The 19,765-nt window shown below is 42.1% G+C and overlaps 1 protein-coding gene across 1 annotated transcript in view; it reads left to right on the top strand.

Moving 5' to 3' along the window:
• The window catches only part of lad1 (ladinin), a 140,304-nt gene extending 120,982 nt beyond the window's left edge, over positions 1–19,322 (top strand). Inside the window, exons 9-12 of the mRNA XM_045696599.1 lie at positions 43–86; positions 2,897–2,963; positions 17,827–18,051; positions 18,853–19,322. Of these exons, the coding sequence (XP_045552555.1) occupies positions 43–86; positions 2,897–2,963; positions 17,827–18,051; positions 18,853–18,954 (438 nt within the window). The 3' untranslated portion in view covers positions 18,955–19,322. The remainder of the gene's footprint in view (positions 1–42; positions 87–2,896; positions 2,964–17,826; positions 18,052–18,852) is intronic.
• Positions 19,323–19,765: the final 443 nt, after the last annotated feature.

The raw sequence follows: 19,765 nt of genomic DNA, 5'->3' as shown, positions 1-19,765 counted from the left end.
AACTGTACATTCTAGTTATATATCCGGATCTGTGTTTTCCAGGACCAAACTGAGGAGCAGGACAAAGCATCACCTTTCCAAAGGAAGTGAGTCTGGTGAACATTTAACATGTTTTATACTGACACTATAAGAATAATGCCTGTCCATAACCCCTTACACTAAAATGTAACCTTTATCTCTAACCCTAACCCCTAACCCCGAACCCTAACCCTAAATGTAACCTTTATCCCTAACCCCTAACCCATAACCCTAACCCCTAACCCTAAAATGTAACCTTTATCTCTAACCCTAACCCTAACCCCTAACCCTAACCCTAACCCCTACCCCTAACCCTAAATGTAACCTTTATCTCTAACCTTAACCCCTAACCCCTAACCCTAAATGTAACCTTTATCTCTAACCTTAACCCCTAACCCCTAACCCTAAATGTAACCTTTATCTCTAACCTTAACCCCTAACCCCTAACCCTAAATGTAACCTTTATCTCTAACCTTAACCCCTAACCCCTAACCCTAACCCTAACCCCTACCCCTAACCCTAAATGTAACCTTTATCTCTAACCCTAACCCCAACCCCTAACCCTAAATGTAACCTTTATCTCTAACCCCTAACCCTAACCCCTAACCCTAAATGTAACCTTTATCTCTAACCCTAACCCTAACCCCTAACCCTAAATGTAACCTTTATCTCTAACCCCTAACCCCTAACCCTAACCCCTAACCCTAAATGTAACCTTTATCTCTAACCCTAACACCTAACCCTAAATGTAACCTTTATCTCTAACCCCTAACCCCTAACCCTAACCCCTAACCCTAAATGTAACCTTTATCTCTAACCCCTAACCCCTAACCCTAACCCCTAACCCTAAATGTAACCTTTATCTCTAACCCTAACCCCTAACCCTAAATGTAACCTTTATCTCTAACCCTAACCCCTAACCCCTAACCCTAAATGTAACCTTTATCTCTAACCCTAACCCTAACCCCTAACCCCTAACCCTAACCCCTAACCCTAAATGTAACCTTTATCTCTAACCCTAAATGTAACCTTTATCTCTAACCCTAACCCCTAACCCCTAACCCTAAATGTAACCTTTATCCCTAACCCTAACCCCTAACCCTAAATGTAACCTTTATCTCTAACCCTAACCCCTAACCCCTAACCCTAAATGTAACCTTTATCTCTAACCCTAACCCTAACCCCTAACCCCTAACCCTAAATGTAACCTTTATCTCTAACCCTAACCCCTAACCCTAAATGTAACCTTTATCTCTAACCCTAACCCCTAACCCCTAACCCTAAATGTAACCTTTATCTCTAACCCTAACCCCTAACCCTAAATGTAACCTTTATCTCTAACCCTAAATGTAACCTTTATCTCTAACCCTAACCCCTAACCCCTAACCCTAAATGTAACCTTTATCCCTAACCCTAACCCCTAACCCTAAATGTAACCTTTATCTCTAACCCTAACCCCTAACCCCTAACCCTAAATGTAACCTTTATCTCTAACCCTAACCCTAACCCCTAACCCCTAACCCTAAATGTAACCTTTATCTCTAACCCTAACCCCTAACCCTAAATGTAACCTTTATCTCTAACCCTAACCCCTAACCCCTAACCCTAAATGTAACCTTTATCTCTAACCCTAACCCCTAACCCTAAATGTAACCTTTATCTATAACCCTAACCCCTAACCCCTAACCCTAACTTGTTTTAGTTGGTATTTTATTAGGATCCCCATTAGCTGTTGCAAAAGCAGTAGATACCCTTCCTGGGGTCCACACAAAACATGAAGCATAATACAGAACATCATTAGACAAGAACAGAACAACATACATTTCTACTGACACTATAAGAATATAATAATAATGCCTGTCTGAAACCCCTAACCCCTAACCCCAACCCCTAACCCCTAACCCATAACCCTAAAATGTACCCCTAACCCCTAACCCTAACCCCTGTCCCCTAATCTCTAACCCCTAACCCATAACCATAACCCTGTCCCCTAACCCTAACCCCTAATCTCTAACCCCTAACTCCTAATCTCTAACCCCTAACCCTAACCCTGTCCCCTAACCCTAACCGTGTCCCCTAACCCCTAACCCATAACCCTAAAATGTACCCCTAACCCTAACCCCTGTCCCCTAATCTCTAACCCCTAACCCATAACCATAACCCTGTCCCCTAACCCCTAATCTCTAACCCCTAACTCCTAACTCCTAATCTCTAACCCCTAACCCTAACCCTGTCCCCTAACCCTAACCCTGTCCCCTAACCCATAACCATAACCCTGTCCCCTAATCTCTAACCCCTAACCCATAACCATAACCCCTAACCCATAACCCCTAATCTCTAACCCCTAACCCATAACCCCTAACCCTAACCCTAAATGTAACCTTTATCTCTAACCCTAACCCCTAACCCTAAATGTAACCTTTATCTCTAACCCCTAATCTCTAACCCATAACTCTAACCCCTAATCTCTAACCCCTAACCATAACCCCTAACCCTAACCCCTAACCCTAAATGTAACCCTAATCTCTAACCCCTAACCCATAACCCTAACCCCTAACCCTAAATGTAACCCTAATCTCTAACCCCTAACCCCTAACCCTAACCCCTAACCCTAAATGTAACCCTAATCTCTAACCCCTAACCCATAACCATAACCCCTAACCCTAAATGTAACCCTAATCTCTAACCCCTAACCCCTAACCCTAACCCCTAACCCTAAATGTAACCCTAATCTCTAACCCCTAACCCCTAACCCTAACCCCTAACCCTAAATGTAACCCTAATCTCTAACCCCTAACCCATAACCATAACCCCTAACCCTAAATGTAACCCTAATCTCTAACCCCTAACCCATAACCATAACCCTGTCCCCATGTAGTTCCAAACAGAGGGTGTCATCCCGTTCCATCCAGGAGAAGATGGAGAGACTGGCCCATGCAGCTCAGGTAGAACATTACATAACATCACATAACATTACACATAACATTACACATAACATTACACATAACATCACACACAACATCACACACAACATCACACATAACATCACACATAACATTACACATAACATCACACACAACATCACACATAACATCACACACAACATCACACATAACATCACACAACATCACACACAACATCACACACAACATCACACACAACATCACACACAACATCACACACAACATCACACATAACATCACACAACATCACACACAACATCACACACAACATCACACACAACATCACACACAACATCACACACAACATCACACACAACATCACATAACATTACACATAACATTACATAACATTACACACAACATTACATAACATTACACACAACATCACACATAACATTACACACAACATCACACACCATCACAACATCACATAACATCACATATGTGACCGACCGGCTCAATTCGGTCATATGTAGAAACATTTGAAATTGTGTTTTTTACATTGGATAAAAGAAGAGACTCAGAGCTACAAAATGGTATATCATACACTACAGTTGAGGAACAATGGGTAAGTCATTTTCCTTTGAAAGTTGATGAACTTGTAAACTCACTTTAGAGAAAATGGCCTTTCAATGTTTTGGTACAACTATTGGAGAGCTCTTCTTTGTCTCCACCCATTCAGCATTGTTCACACCCTCTTAAGCTTTAGCCCCACCCATCTCTTTAAGAGCTAATCCGAGCTGACCTTTTTTTTTAAAATGTCTCCTTTATTTAACCTCTATGGGACCGGCGGGACGAATTCGTCCCACCTACGTAACATCCACTGCCAGCCTGTGGCGCGATTTTCAAAATCTTCAAAATCCTATTACTTCAATTTCTCAAACATATGACTATTTTACAGCCATTTAAAGATAAGACTCTCGTTAATCTAACCACACTGTCCGATTTCAAAAAGGCTTTACAACGAAAGCAAAACATTAGATTATGTCAGCAGAGTACCAAGCCAGAAATAATCAGACACCCATTTTTCAAGCCAGCATATAATGTCACCAAAACCCAGAAGACAGCTAAATGCAGCACTCACCTTTGATGATCTTCATCAGATGACAACCCTAGGACATTATGTTATACAATACATGCATGTTTTGTTCAATCAAGTTCATATTTATATCAAAAACCAGCTTTTTACATTAGCATGTGACGTTCAGAACTAGCATACCCCCGCAAACTTACGGGGAATTCGCTAACATTTTACTAAATTACTCACGATAAACGTTCACAAAAAGCATAACAATTATTTTAAGAATTATAGATACAGACCTCCTCTATGCACTCGATATGTCCGATTTTAAAATAGCTTTTTGGTGAAAGCACATTTTGCAATATTCTAAGTACATAGCCCAGGCATCACGGGCTCGCTATTTAGACACCCGGCAAGTTTAGCACTCACCATAATCATATTTACTATTATAAAAATGTCATTACCTTTTGTTGTCTTCGTCAGAATGCACACCCAGGACGTCTACTTCAATAACAAATGTTGGTTTGGTCCAAAATAATCCATCGTTATATCCGAATAGCGGCGTTTTGTTCGATGCGTTCCAGACACTATCCGAAATAGTAAAGAAGTGTCGCGCTTGGCGCAATTCCTGACAATAAAATTCAAAGTATTCCATTGCCGTACGTCGAAGCATGTCAACCGCTGTTTAAAATCAATTTTTACGTAATTTTTCTCGTAGAAAAGCGATAATATTCCGACAGGGAATCTCCTTTTCGGCAAACAGAGGAAAAAAATCCCAAAGGCGGGGGCGGTCGGGGTCACGCGCATAAGCTAGTGTCTCTTGATGGGCCACTTGAGAAAGGCGATAATGTGTTTCAGCCTGGGGCTGGAATGACGACATTCTCTTTTTCCCGGGCTATGAGAGCCTATGGAAGACGTGGGAAGTGTCACGTTAGAGCAGAGATCCTTAGTAAATGATAGAGATGGCAAAGAAGTTCCAGAAATGGTCAGACAGGCCACTTCCTGTAAAGGAATCTCTCAGGTTTTGACCTGCCATTTGAGTTCTGTTATACTCACAGACACCATTCAAACAGTTTTAGAAAATTTAGGGTGTTTTCTATCCATATGTAATAAGTATATGCATATTCTAGTTACTGAGTAGGAGTGGTAACCAGATTAAATCGGGTATGTTTTTTATCCAGCCGTGTCAATGCTGCCCCCTAGCCCTAACAGGTTAACCAGGTGGGCCAGTTGAGAACAAGTTCTCATTTACAACTGCGACCTGGCCAAGATAAAGCAAAGCAGTTCGACACAAACAACAACACAGAGTTACACATGGAGTAAACAAATGTACAGTCAATAATATAGTAGAAAAAATCTATATATAGTGTGTGCAAATGAGGTAAGATTAGGGAGGTAAGGCAATAAATAGGCTGTAGTGGCGAAGTAATTCCAATTTAGCAATTACACACTGGAGTGATAGATGTGCAGAAGATGAGTGTGCAAGTAGAGATACTGGGGTGCAAAGGAGCAAGATAAAAATAACAGTATGGGGATGAGGTAGTTGGATGGGCTATTTACAGATGGGCTACGTACAGGTGCAGTGATCTGTGAGCTGCTCTGACAGCTGATGCTTAAAGTTTGTGAGGGAGATATGAGTCTCCAGCTTCAGTGATTTTTGCAATACATTCCAGTCATTGGCAGCAGAGAACTGGAAGGAAAGGCGACCAAAGGAGGAATTGGCTTTGGTGGTGACCAGTGAGATATACCTGCTGGAGAGCATGCTACGGGTGGGTGTTGTTATGGTAACCAGTGAGCTGAAATAAGGCGGGGCTTTACCTAGCATAGACTTATAGATGACCTGGAGCCAGTGGGTCTGGCGACGAATATGTAACGAGGGCCAGCCAATGAGAGCATACAGGTCGCAGTGGTGGGTAGTATATGGGGCTTTGGTGACAAAACGGATGGCACTGTGATAGACTGCATCCAGTTTGCTGAGTAGAGTGTTGGAGGCTATTTTGGAAATGACATAGCCGAAGTTGAGGATCGGTAGGATAGGCAGTTTTACGAGGGTATGTTTGGCAGCGTGAGTGAAGGAGGCTTTGTTGTGAAATAGGAAGCCGATTCTAGATTTAATTTTGGATTGGAGATGTTTATTATGAGTCTGGAAGGAGAGTTTACAGTCTAGCCAAACACCTAGGTATTTGTAGTTGTCCACATATTCTAGGTCAGAACCGTCCAGAGTAGTGATGCTGGACGGGCGGGCAGCGATCGGTTGAAAAGCATGCATTTAGTTTTACTAGCGTTTAAGAGCAGTTGGAGGCCACAGAAGTAGTGTTGTATGGCGTTGAAGCTCGTTTGGAGGTTTGTTAGCACAGTGTCCAAAGAAGGGCCAGATGTATACAGAATGGTGTTGTCTGTGTAGAAGGGGGGTGGAAAATTATTGGGCGGTGGAAAGTCATTATGATCATCATCCCTGTTTCTCCTTCTTTTCTTATCTTCATCTGTTTCTACTTTCTTTCACCATTAGTCCTTTAACTTTCCTGTTGGACTGTGTTTCGGCTTCCCTCCCACTTTCTAAACTTACCCCAATCTATTCGACATTTCTTGCCTTTCCTGGTTTCCTCAAACTTCTCCAACTTATTTCTACATTCTGCTAATACAATTTCACTCACTGTGCCTTTTAATGGAAAAAAATCTGCTACTGCTACCAGAGCGGTACCTGTACCAGAAGGTCACTGCCCCATTCATCTGCCATCTGTCCAATCAACAGATCGGGCAGGCAAGGTTCTCCCTTACTGCTTTTGACTCCCATTTTGAAACTCCACTACACACACACAGTCAGACACAAACACACAAAACAACAGTATTTGGTTAGGAACGTCTACCTTAATTATAATTTAAAGGAGTAATTTCTTCTCCATCAAAATATTTTTTCATTACTCTAAATTTTGCACCCACATGGTAGTTTCTGCTATGCAAATTTCCATGTAGATTTTAAATTCATAGCTCCTTTCCCAATCATAACCAACTGTTTTACTAGTCCAATTATTGGACTAGTTATTTATTATTTTATTATTTATTCTCTAACCAGGATACTTCTGCTTCAACAAAAATATCCCAATTGGAGATGTCCCAGTTCCAACAAGGTCACCCTTCAACATGGTGTTTCCCCTAGAATTACTTCTTCCACTATTCAGAAATAACTCTGTTACAACAAAGTTTCTAACTATGGGTGTCTTTGCTACAACAAAGACATAATGTGCACAATCCGTCCCGAAACAGGATTTTCTATGATGTTTAAAAGAAAGTCAGTCTCAATCTTAATTTATTTTGTCTGTTCGGAATGGCGTATCCACTCACTAACACTCCTGGCAGGTTCAAGGCGGGTCCCTCCTGCTCCGCTTATTCGGAGTGTGGGGCTCCCTGCCACGTCTAACGCAACCTCGGGCTCCCCGGGAGCAATCAGTAAGCAGAGTTAGCATCCTTCCTCGTCGCCAAATTGTCACATAAATTATTATAAGATTAGCAAAAATGAAGCAATCAACCATCACTAAGAATAGTCAGAGTTGAAAAATCAATGAACAGTGTTGGCGCTCAGCTTTTATAGAAAAGTCAAACGTCTTTGTCTATGTGGCAATTAGTGGATGTGTGCAAACAGGGGAACATTTGGGAACATTGTGTATAAAAGGCGTTTAATTTGTCTGTGTAGATTAAGATAGCTGACGTTGCCACCATTCTCTGTTCCTTCCTGCAAGTCTCCATACAGAGTTCCTACAGAGAGTACAAATGGGATGTCACATACTGCGATCGCACCGGGCTCTTATCTGTACGCCCAGACTTACAGTTGAAGTCGGAAGTTTACATACACTCATTTTTCAACCGCTCCACAAATTTCTTGTTAACAAACTATAGTTTTGGCAAGTCGGTTAGGACATCTACTTTGTGCATGACACAAGTAATTTTTCCAACAATTGTTTACAGACAGATTATTTCACTTATAATTGCCTGTATCACAATTCCAGTTGGTCAGAAGTTTACATACACTAAGTTGACTGTGCCTTTAACTTCTCTAGGGTAGGGGGCAGTATTTTGACATCCGGATGAAAGGCGTGCCCGTAGTAAACTGCCTGCTACTCAGGCTCAGAAGGTAGGATATGCATATTATTAGTAGATTTGGATAGAAAACACTCTGAAGTTTCTAAAACTGTGAGTATAACAGAACTCATATGGCAGGCAAAAACCTGAAAAAATCCAACCAGGAAGTGTGGAAATCTGAGATTTGTAGTTTTTCAAGTGATTGCGTATACAGTGACTTAGGGTTCATTTTGCACTTCCTAAGGCTTCCACTAGATGTCAACAGTCTTTAGAATGTTGTTTCATGCTTCTACTGTGAATGGAGCGAGAATAAGAGCTCCTGGAAGTAGATGAGTGAGAAAATGACATGAGCTCAGTGGCGCGCCCTCACGTGCAAGTTAGCTGTGTTCTTTTTCATTTTTGAAGACATTGGAATTGTTCGGTTGGAATATTACTGAAGATTTATGATTAAAAAATCCTAAGATTGATGCTATACATCGTTTGACATATTTCTACGAATGTAAATATAACTTTTTTTGACTTTTTGTCATGACATTTTGTGCGTGCTTCCTGCATTTGGAGTAGTGGACTAAACGCGCGAACAAAAAGGAGGTATTTGGACATAAATGATGGACTTTATCGAACAAAACAAACATTTATTGTGGAACTGGGATTCCTGGGAGTGCATTCTGATGAAGATCATCAAAGGTAAGTGAATATTTATAATGGTATTTGTGACTTCTGTTGACTCCAAAATGGCGGGTATCTGTATGGCTTGTTTTGATATCTGAACGCTGTACTCAGATTATTGCAAAATTTGCTTTCGCCGTAAAGCTTTTTTGAAATCTGACACAGCGGTTGCATTAAGGAGAAGTGTATCTATAATTCTTTGAATAACTGTTGAATATTTTATGAACGTTTATGATGAGTATTTCTGTAAATTGATGTGCTCATTCACAGGAAGTTTTGGGAGGCAACACATTTCTGAACATTACACGCCAATGTAAAATGTTTTTTCTTTAATATAAATATGAACTTTATCGAGCAAAACATACATGTATTGTGTAACATGAAGTCGTATGAGTGCCATCTGATGACGATCATCAAAGGTTAGTGATTCATTTTAACTGTATTTCTGGTTTCTGTGATGCCTCTCCTTGCTTGGAAAATGGCTGTGTGGTTTTTCTTGTCTCGGCGCTGTCCTAACATCTAATGTTATGCTTTCGCCGTAAAGCCTTTTTGAAATTGGACAATGTGGTTGGATTAACGAGAAGTGTATCTTTAAAATGGGATATAATAGTTGTATGTTTGAAACATTTGAATTATGAGATTTTTGTTGTTTTGAATTTGCCGCCCTGCTATTTCGCTGTTGAATAGTGTGTCCCGCTAGCATCCCATATACCCCAGAGAGGTTAAACAGCTTGGAAAATTCCAGAAATTGATGTCATGGCTTTAGAAGCTTTTGATAGGCTAATTGACATAATTTGAGTCAATTGGAGGTGTACCTGTGGATGTATTTCAAGGCCTACCTTCAAACTCAGTGCCTCTTTGCTTGACATCATGGGAAAATCAAAAGAAATCAGCCAAGACCTCACCAAAAAGTCTGGTTCATCCTTGCAAGCAATTTCCAAACACCTGAAGGTACCACGTTCGTCTGTACAAACAATAGTACGCAAGTATAAACACTAATGGGACTACGCAGCCGTCATACCGCTCAGGAAGGAGACGCGTTCTGTCTGCTAGAGATGAACATACTTTGGTGCGAAAAGTGCAAATCAATCCCAGAACAACAGCAAAGGACCTTGTGAAGATGCTGGAGGAACAGGTACAAAAGTATCTATATCCACAGTAAAAGGAGTCCTATATTGACATAACCTGAAAGGCCGCTCAGCAAGGAAGAAGCCACTGCTCCAAAACCACCATTAAAAAAAGCCAGACTACGGTTTGCAACTGCACATGGGGACAAAGATCGTACATTTTGGAGAAAAGTCGTCTGGTCTGATGAAACAAAAATAGAACTGTTTGGCCATAATGACCATCGTTATGTTTGGATGAAAAAGGGGGAGGCTTGCAAGCCGAAGAACACCATCGCAACCGTGACGCACAGGGGTGGCAGCATCATGTTGTGGGGGTGCTTTGCTGCAGGAGGGACTGTTGCACTTCACAAAATAGATGGGATCATGAGGGAGGAAAATGATGTGGCTATATTGAAGCAACATCTCAAGACGTCAGTCAGGAAGTTAAAGCATGGTCGCAAATGGGTCTTCCAAATGGACAATGACCCGAAGCATACTTCCAAAGTTGTGGCAAAATGGCTTCAGGACAACAAAGTCAAGGTATTGGAGTGGCCATCACAAAGCCCTGACCTAAATTCTATAGAAATTTTGCGGTCAGAACTGAAAAAGTGTGTGTGTGTGTGTGTGTGTGTGTGTGTGTGGAAGGAGGCCTACAAACCTGACTCGGTTACACCAGCTCTGTCAGGAGGAATGGGCCAAAATTCACCCAACTGATCGTGGGAAGCTTGTGGAAGGCTACTCGAAATGTTTGACCCAAGTTAAACAATTTAAAGTTAATGCTACCAAATACTAATTGAGTGAATGTAAACTTCTGACCCACTGGGAATGTGATGAAAGAAATAAAAGCTGAATTAAATAATTCTCTCTACTATTAATGTCGTGGACGAATCAGAATTAGTTGGGTAACATAGATAATTAAGATGTTTTATTAGTATAATATGCTTATTTGAGGTACTTGTCATTAGAAAGTGTCCATTGGACTCTGGTGTCTTTTCAGTTGCATGTCTACCTTAGCTGGGGCTCAGACACTTGGGGCCCAGAGAGAGGAGAGGTCAGACTTGTCGTCATGGGAATGTGTCTTTACCTATGCTTAAACCATGTGAAGGGATGGCGTGATTACTGGGGAACCAATGACTTGTCTCCACAATGTCTGTGAGCAAGTCACACCCTCCTTTTCCTTATTGTGGGGAGGTTTATGGCAGTGTCTGGGACCATGGTCTCTTAGATCTCACACTTATCCTGTGATAATATATGGCCTAGAGGCTCACTCCCTCCAGTGAGCCTGTCCAGGAGTGGGGTCAAGAGGGGGTTTGCTTGAGATGGGAGTATCTAGAGTTGACAATTGATATATGCCATTGGATGAAATAGTTTTGTTCAATACCGTACCAGGGAGGGACGGTTCTAGGGGGACCAGATACTGGGCTATATAATGAACCCGGTTGACATAGCAGTTACTGTCTGATGTGTTTTATGGATATCTGTCATACAAAACGTAACCTTTGTGAACTGTTACTAAGTATCTGTGGTTTGTCAATGTACGTTGAAGGGGCTGTATCGTTGCTATAAAATATCCCTGTAGCCATTGTGTAATCACCTCATTAAATGATTCATTCGAGAGAATGCATTCGTGGGGTCAAGAACTTTTGCAAAAGTATCTTAAGTATTAAAGATGTAGTTTTAACTCGGACTGGTGTGTTTGTAAATCCTCATTTGGTAATGCGGAAATTAGCCACCACATTATTCTGACATTTCACATTCTTAAAATAAAGTGGTGATCCTAACTGACCTAAAACAGGAATTTGTTACAAGGATTAAATGTCAGGAATTGTGAAAGACTGAGTTTAAATGTATTTGGCGAAGGTGTATGTAAACTTCCGACTTCAACTGTCCAGGAGTGGGGACAGTTGAAAAAAGTCTGTATCAGGGAAAAATAACACTACAACAATGGACAATTCTTTAAGTAAAAACAGCATAGTATGTCTAATTTAGTAATTTTCCACAACAATACCTAGGCTAATTCCGTGGCGTACTGCTTGGCCCCCACCTTTCATTCTGCTGACTCTGCTATTGACTACCCAGGTCTGGTACAGGTGCCCGCACCTATTGCCACTTTCCCCGAGCGTCACTCACCTCCAGCCCACATTTGCACACACACACACACGGCAGTCTCTGATCCAAATTGTCTCTTTAGCCTGTGGAATTGTGTGGACTTTTACTCTGGAATTTCGATTTGTATTACTTGCCCTTTATTGTTATTTTATTGTAGCTCATAGCTAAGGTTTATTTGAGATTAGTGTGCAACCTGATAGGCCTATTATTTTAGATTGGAGTCTTAAAAAACTTTTTATGGTTATTTCTCACGTTGATTGATCGGCTACAAACAAACATGTTGCTGTTGCTATTGTCTATCCTTGAATCTTACACTGACTATGATGCATTTAGGGCCCGATGCCTCTAACTTTGATTGTTTTTCCAATGTTGCATCCTGGGAGAAACCATACCCTTGCCCAACTATTGCACAGGAGAACTCTGCGCATTTTTCCCATGAAAGAAACCGCACGCTTGTGTTTACATGTCTGAGTTTTTCTCAGTCTCTGGACTATAGGCACCTTTTTGAAATATGTTGTGTTAAAGATGCTGCTTCCTTTGGACTATGGTTCTAGTACAGTCTGTGAATCCAAATGCTGTCAAATCCATTCTAGACTTGCCATTATTTTGCTGACATTTTTACCACATCTGAATTGAAAAAAGTCAATGGTCAGAAGTTTCTGCACATAAATGTAAGAAGTCTTCTTCTGAAACTTGATTTTGTGAAGTTTGGGATAAGAACTGCTGTCCCAGATTTTATTTATGCTATTCTTTCTGGCTTAAAAAAAATCTGTTACTGACAAAGACATTTATCATTGATGGTTACAATGTTTTTTTGGACAGATCACAAATCTAAGTGTGGTGGTGTTGCTATATACATAAAAGACAAGTTCTCTGCGACCATTCTGACGTATTTTACCAAACCCAACCTTGCGACTTCTGTTACCAAACCCAACCCATTGCGTCTTCTGTTACCTTCTTTACTTGTGTAAGGGATGGTAAAATTCCTGATTTACCTCCATTTATCATCAAGAAGAGAAACTGAAAGCAGTTTGATATTCAGTTTTTTTTTACATTTGGTTTTTAACATTGTCTGGAAAACAGTTGAATTCATCCCTGATGTTGAATTAGTATTTTCTTACTTCCACAAAGCTTTCCAGGATGTATACAACAACCATTACAATTTCAACCAATACAGAACAAAGGGAAGACACAACCCTTGGTTCTCAGATGAACTAGTTGAAATCATCATTACTAAAGCAAGAAGGTATGATTCAGCTGATGACTGGATGGCTTTTAAACACCTTTTGAATCAGGTGTGGCTATGACCTGAAATCAGACCACTCTCTCTACTGCCTTTTGAATCAGGTGTGGCTATGACCTGAATGCAGACCACTACCTCTAATCTACTGCTGATAATATGAATAACCCTTCCACATGTTGCCCCCCCCCGTGAAATTACGTGATACCTCCGTCCACTTCAGGATGTGTAGAGCCTTGGAAGCAATTGATATTAAAAAAAAAATCCCCTGGCCCTGATAATCTAGACCCCCGCCTACTACAATTAGCTGCAGACATCATTGGTCCCACTTTAACATGTATTTTTAACCTCACCCTAAAATATAATGAAATCCCCAAGTTGTGGAAATCAGCATTTGTCCTTTCTCTTTTGACAGGAGTTGATCCAACGCTGCTGAATAACTATCGGCTCATATCTAAATTCTGTTTGGCAAAAGCGTTGGAGTCCCTTTTCAATAAGCAGTTTAAAGCCCACCTCCAGGAAAACAACAATATTTTACGTGGTATCCAATCAGGTTTCAGGTCAAGCCACAGCACTGTTACAGCAACATTGAAGGTTCTGGATAATATTCACTGTGCTCTGGATAAGAAGTTGCATTGTGTATCTGTGTTTATAGATTTGTCAAAGGTGTTTGACACTGTAGACCATACTGTATTGGATGCAGAGACTGTAGACCATACTGTATTGGGGCAGAGACTGTAGACCATACTGTATTGGTGCAGAGACTGTAGACCATACTGTATTGGTGCAGAGACAGTAGACTGTATTGGGGCAGAGACTGTAGACCATACTGTATTGGGGCAGAGACTGTAGACCATACTGTATTGGGGCAGAGACTGTAGACCATACTGTATTGGGGCAGAGACTGTAGACCATACTGTATTGGATTCAGAGACAGTAGACCATACTGTATTGGATGCAGAGACTGTAGACCATACTGTATTGGTGCAGAGACTGTAGACCATACTGTATTGGTGCAGAGACTGTAGACCATACTGTATTGGTGCAGAGACAGTAGACTGTATTGGTGCAGAGACTGTAGACCATACTGTATTGGGGCAGAGACTGTAGACCATACTGTATTGGGGCAGAGACTGTAGACCATACTGTATTGGGGCAGAGACTGTAGACCATACTGTATTGGGGCAGAGACTGTAGACCATACTGTATTGGGGCAGAGACTGTAGACCATACTGTATTGGGGCAGAGACTGTAGACCATACTGTATTGGATTCAGAGACAGTAGACCATACTGTATTGGATGCAGAGACTGTAGACCATACTGTATTGGGGCAGAGACTGTAGACCATACTGTATTGGTGCAGAGACTGTAGACCATACTGTATTGGATGCAGAGACAGTAGACCATACTGTATTGGATGCAGAGACAGTAGACCATACTGTATTGGGGCAGAGACTGTAGACCATACTGTATTGGATGCAGAGACAGTAGACCATACTGTATTGGATGCAGAGACAGTAGACCAACTGTATTGGTGCAGAGACTGTAGACCATACTGTATTGGTGCAGAGACTGTAGACCATACTGTATTGGTGCAGAGACAGTAGACTGTATTGGTGCAGAGACAGTAGACCATACTGTATTGGTGCAGAGACTGTAGACCATACTGTATTGGGGCAGTATCCTAACTAATTTGCACACACTGTATATAGACTTTTTCTACTGTATTATTGACTGTATGTTTATTCCATGTGTAACTCTGTTGTTTGTGTAGCACTGCTTTGCTTTATCTTGGTCAGGTCGCAGTTGTAAATGTGAACTTGTTCTCAACTTGCCTACCTCGTTAAATAAAGGTGAAATAAAATAAATAAAATAAATATAATATTAAAACAATGCACTCTATGGAGGGTTTTACGCACATCCAAACTTTATCCTTGTCCAAAACAGGACCTGCATGGCTATAATAATGTGGGCCACATCCAAACTTGTCCCCATAGCTGGACATAGAGAGGGTTTATCCTTGGCCAAAACAGGACCTGCATGGCTATAATAATGTGGGCCACATCCAAACTTGTCCCCATAGCTGGACATAGAGAGGGTTTATCCTTGTCCAAAACAGGACCTGCATGGCTATAATAATAATGTGGGCCACATCCAAACTTGTCCCCATAGCTGGACATAGAGAGGGTTTATCCTTGGCCAAAACAGGACCTGCATGGCTATAATAATGTGGGCCACATCCAAACTTGTCCCCATAGCTGGACATAGAGAGGGTTTATCCTTGGCCAAAACAGGACCTGCATGGCTATAATAATGTGGGCCACATCCAAACTTGTCCCCATAGCTGGACATAGAGAGGGTTTATCCTTGGCCAAAACAGGACCTGCATGGCTATAATAATGTGGGCCACATCCAAACTTGTCCCCATAGCTGGACATAGAGAGGGTTTATCCTTGGCCAAAACAGGACCTGCATGGCTATAATAATGTGGGCCACATCCAAACTTGTCCCCATAGCTGGACATAGAGAGGGTTTATCCTTGGCCAAAACAGGACCTGCATGGCTATAATAATGTGGGCCACATCCAAACTTGTCCCCATAGCTGGACATAGAGAGGGTTTATCCTTGGCCAAAACAGGACCTGCATGGCTATAATAATGTGGGCCCCATCCAAACTTGTCCCCATAGCTGGACATAGAGAGGGTTTATCCTTGGCCAAAACAGGACCTGCATGGCTATAATAATGTGGGCCACATCCAAACTTGTCCCCATAGCTGGACATAGAGAGGGTTTATCCTTGGCCAAAACAGGACCTGCATGGCTATAATAATGTGGGCCACATCCAAACTTGTCCCCATAGCTGGACATAGAGAGGGTTTATCCTTGGCCAAAACAGGACCTGCATGGCTATAATAATGTGGGCCACATCCAAACTTGTCCCCATAGCTGGACATAGAGAGGGGTTATCCTTGGCCAAAACAGGACCTGCATGGCTATAATAATAATGTGGGCCTGCCTACAATGCATAGATAAAAGGAATATCAACTCACTGTTTTATATTTGAATGGTGATTCATATTTATTTCTAAGCGGTCTCAGGGGACAAACCCTTTATCAACAGTCTTGACTACTTCCCAATTGCTTTGGGCCTTCATTGAGAAGACGGGAGTCTATGCTTGGTTTTTAATCAAAATGGTAAAAAAATTGATATTTTTTTTTTTTATGTTTCTAAATACGAAGTATATATGCACCAAAAGCACATTAGGCTAGTCTTGTTCCATGTTCATATGGGCAGTGTGCATCACAGCTGGATAGGCTGTTTTAATTTATTTTCTAATTGTTTTAATTTAACCTTTATTTAACTAGGCAAGTCAGTTAAGAACAAATTCTCATTTACAATGACCGCCTACCCCGGCCAAACCGGGACGACGCTGGGCCAATTGTGCGCCCTGTGGGACTCCCAATCACGGCCGGATGTGATTCAGCCTGGATTCGTTTCCGCTGTCAAAATGTGGGACATGACCAACTGTTGCCACTAGAAACAGCTTTTGGTTGGTCTTAAATATCCCAATCAGCGCTGGCTGAAATTAGCACTTTGGATCATGTTTTTAAGGACACGTCTCAAATATTTCCACCATGCCCATCTGAGCACAAGTCAAGCTGATATAAGACCGGTATATTGCCGAAAATAGAGCCCTATGTCTGATATTTGTCTCAAATGTTGTTACTCCTGATGCTGTCTTGGTTGGACCAGGTCTCTCTTGAAAAATAGATTTTATCTCAATAACACTAACCTGGATAAATAAAGAATAAAAATGTAAATTAAAATAAAAACGGTCTCTAACCCTCTGTCTCTAACCCTAACCCTCTCTGTCTCTAACCCTAACCCTCTCTGTCTTACCCTAACCCTAACCCTAACCCTCTCTGTCTCTAACCCTAACCCTCTCTGTCTCTAACCCTAACCCTCTCTGTCTCTAACCCTAACCCTAACCCTCTCTGTCTCTAACCCTAACCCTCTCTGTCTCTAACCCTCTCTGTCTCTAACCCTAACCCTCTCTGTCTCTAACCCTAACCCTCTCTGTCTCTAACCCTCTCTGTCTCTAACCCTAACCCTCTCTGTCTCTAACCCTAACCCTCTCTGTCTCTAACCCTCTCTGTCTCTAACCCTAACCCTCTCTGTCTCTAACCCTAACCCTCTCTGTCTCTAACCCTAACCCTCTCTGTCTCTAACCCTATCCCTAACCCTCTTTAACCCTCTCTGTCTCTAACCCTCTCTGTCTTACCCTAACCCTCTCTGTCTCTAACCCTAACCCTCTCTGTCTCTAACCCTAACCCTCTCTGTCTCTAACCCTCTCTGTCTTACCCTAACCCTCTCTGTCTCTAACCCTCTCTGTCTTACCCTAACCCTCTCTGTCTCTAACCCTCTCTGTCTCTAACCCTAACCCTCTCTGTCTCTAACCCTAACCCTCTGTCTTACCCTAACCCTCTCTGTCTCCTAACCCTCTCTGTCTCTAACCCTAACCCTCTCTGTCTTACCCTAACCCTCTCTGTCTTACCCTAACCCTCTGTCTTACCCTAACCCTCTCTGTCTTAACCTAACCCTCTCTGTCTCTAATCCTGTAGAAGTCTGAGTCTCTGCGTTCTCCAGACATTGCCCATAGGACCCTGTTCCTGCTGGATGAGGTTTCGAAGAAGAGATGCCTGTTTGAAAAGGATCAGGCAGCAGCTACGTGCAGCCCTGGGGTCCTCAGACAGGAACCTCGCAGATTCGCGTCTGGAATCTCCGACCGCATCAACCGCTGGGTCAGCAAGACCAACAGACCTGGCGGCTCTGCCCACAAACCCATGGTGAGTGCATAGCCCCTCCCACAACTAACTCCACCCACAATCAAAATAGCCCCTCCCACTTATTCACTAGTGTTACTTACAACCCAACTGGCTCCACCCACAACACTAATGGCCCCTCCCATAACACCACTAGCTCCTCTTACAACCCCACAGTGTGGCAGAACACTCAGGCAACCATCGTACCACGTTCCAGGAAGTAGGTCAATTCAGTCAATTCAGGAAGTTAATTAAAGTTGTCATAGAATATAATCTGCATTCATGGATGTGATGGATGATGGCACTAAGCCAACAGTGGTTTAATGATAAAGGTTATTACCAGGTCTAACCGCTAGATCACAGCTTCATCAGTGCAGCACTAGGGAGCCCTGTCTCTGCTCTGACTGTGGAGTGGGTACAGACAGACACACACACGCAGACAGACACACACACTGACTGACTGACTGACTGACACATTAAGCGTATAAACTGGTGTCTGCACTTGGCTCAACACAGCTCCATCCTCTATGGTGTCTGCACTTGGCCCAACACAGCTCCATCCACTATGGTGTCTGCACTTGGCCCAACACAGCTCCATCCACTATGGTGTCTGTACTTGGCCCAACACAGCTCCATCCACTATGGTGTCTGCACTTGGCCCAACACAGCTCCATCCACTATGGTGTCTGCACTTGGCCCAACACAGCTCCATCCACTATGATGAATGTGTGCTGATCGTTCTCTCTCTCTCTCTCTCTCTCTCTCTCTCTCCCTCTCTCTCTCTCCTCTCTCCTCTCTCCTCTCTCCTCTCTCCTCTCTCTCTAGGATCTGCATCATGTTGATATCCCCAGTAAGCGGAGTGCGTTTGAGAGTGCAGGGGAGGACAGCTCTCCTAACCCAAACCCCCACACCAAGGTCGATAAGTGAAGAAGGACTCAATGTAAACTGTAATTTTACAGTTCAAAAGTGCATAAAGACTGAGGTAGGGAGAAAGAAAGATGTGGGGAGGAAGAGAGGAAAGGGAGGTGATTATTTCAACACTTTTAAAGGTGACTGACCCCAACCTGATTCAGGGAATTTTGGGATTGTAATTGTAATAGGGTGAATCTTTCTGTACTGCCATAAAATGACTCTACTAGCTATGCCAATGCTCTCTTAACCTTAATCTGTCTCAAACCTAACCCTAATCCTACCATATTAAATCCCATAACCCCTGACCCCTAACCCCTAAACATAACTCCTAAGAATGTGTCTAACCTTTAACCCTAAATAAAACATTTTATATCAACACTTTATCTTCCTGGTCTTTATATTTATTTATTTAACCTTTATTTAACTAGGCAAGTCAGTAAAGAAAACATTTGTATTTACAATGATGGCCTACCAAAAAGGCTAAAGTGGGCGGGGGATTAAAATACATTTAATAAAAATATAGGACAAAACACACATCACAATTAGAGAGACAACACAACACTACATAAAGAGAGACCTAAGACAACGTAGCATGGCAGCAACACATGACAACACAGCATGGTAGCAACACCACATAACAACAACATGGTAGCAGCACAAAACAGGGTCCAAACATTATTGTGCACAGACAACAGCACAAAGGGCAAGAAGGTAGAGACAACAATGCATCACGCAAAGCAGCCACAACTGTCAGTAAGAGTGTCCATGATTGAGTCTTTGAATGAAGAGATGGAGATTAAACTGTCCAGTTTGAGTGTTTGTTGCA

This window comes from Salmo salar, chromosome ssa15 (genome assembly GCF_905237065.1).
Source record: "Salmo salar chromosome ssa15, Ssal_v3.1, whole genome shotgun sequence".
NCBI classification, from domain to species: domain Eukaryota; kingdom Metazoa; phylum Chordata; class Actinopteri; order Salmoniformes; family Salmonidae; genus Salmo; species Salmo salar.
The sequence above is the reverse complement of the archived record's forward strand: the minus strand, read 5'-3'. Positions and strand labels throughout refer to the sequence as shown.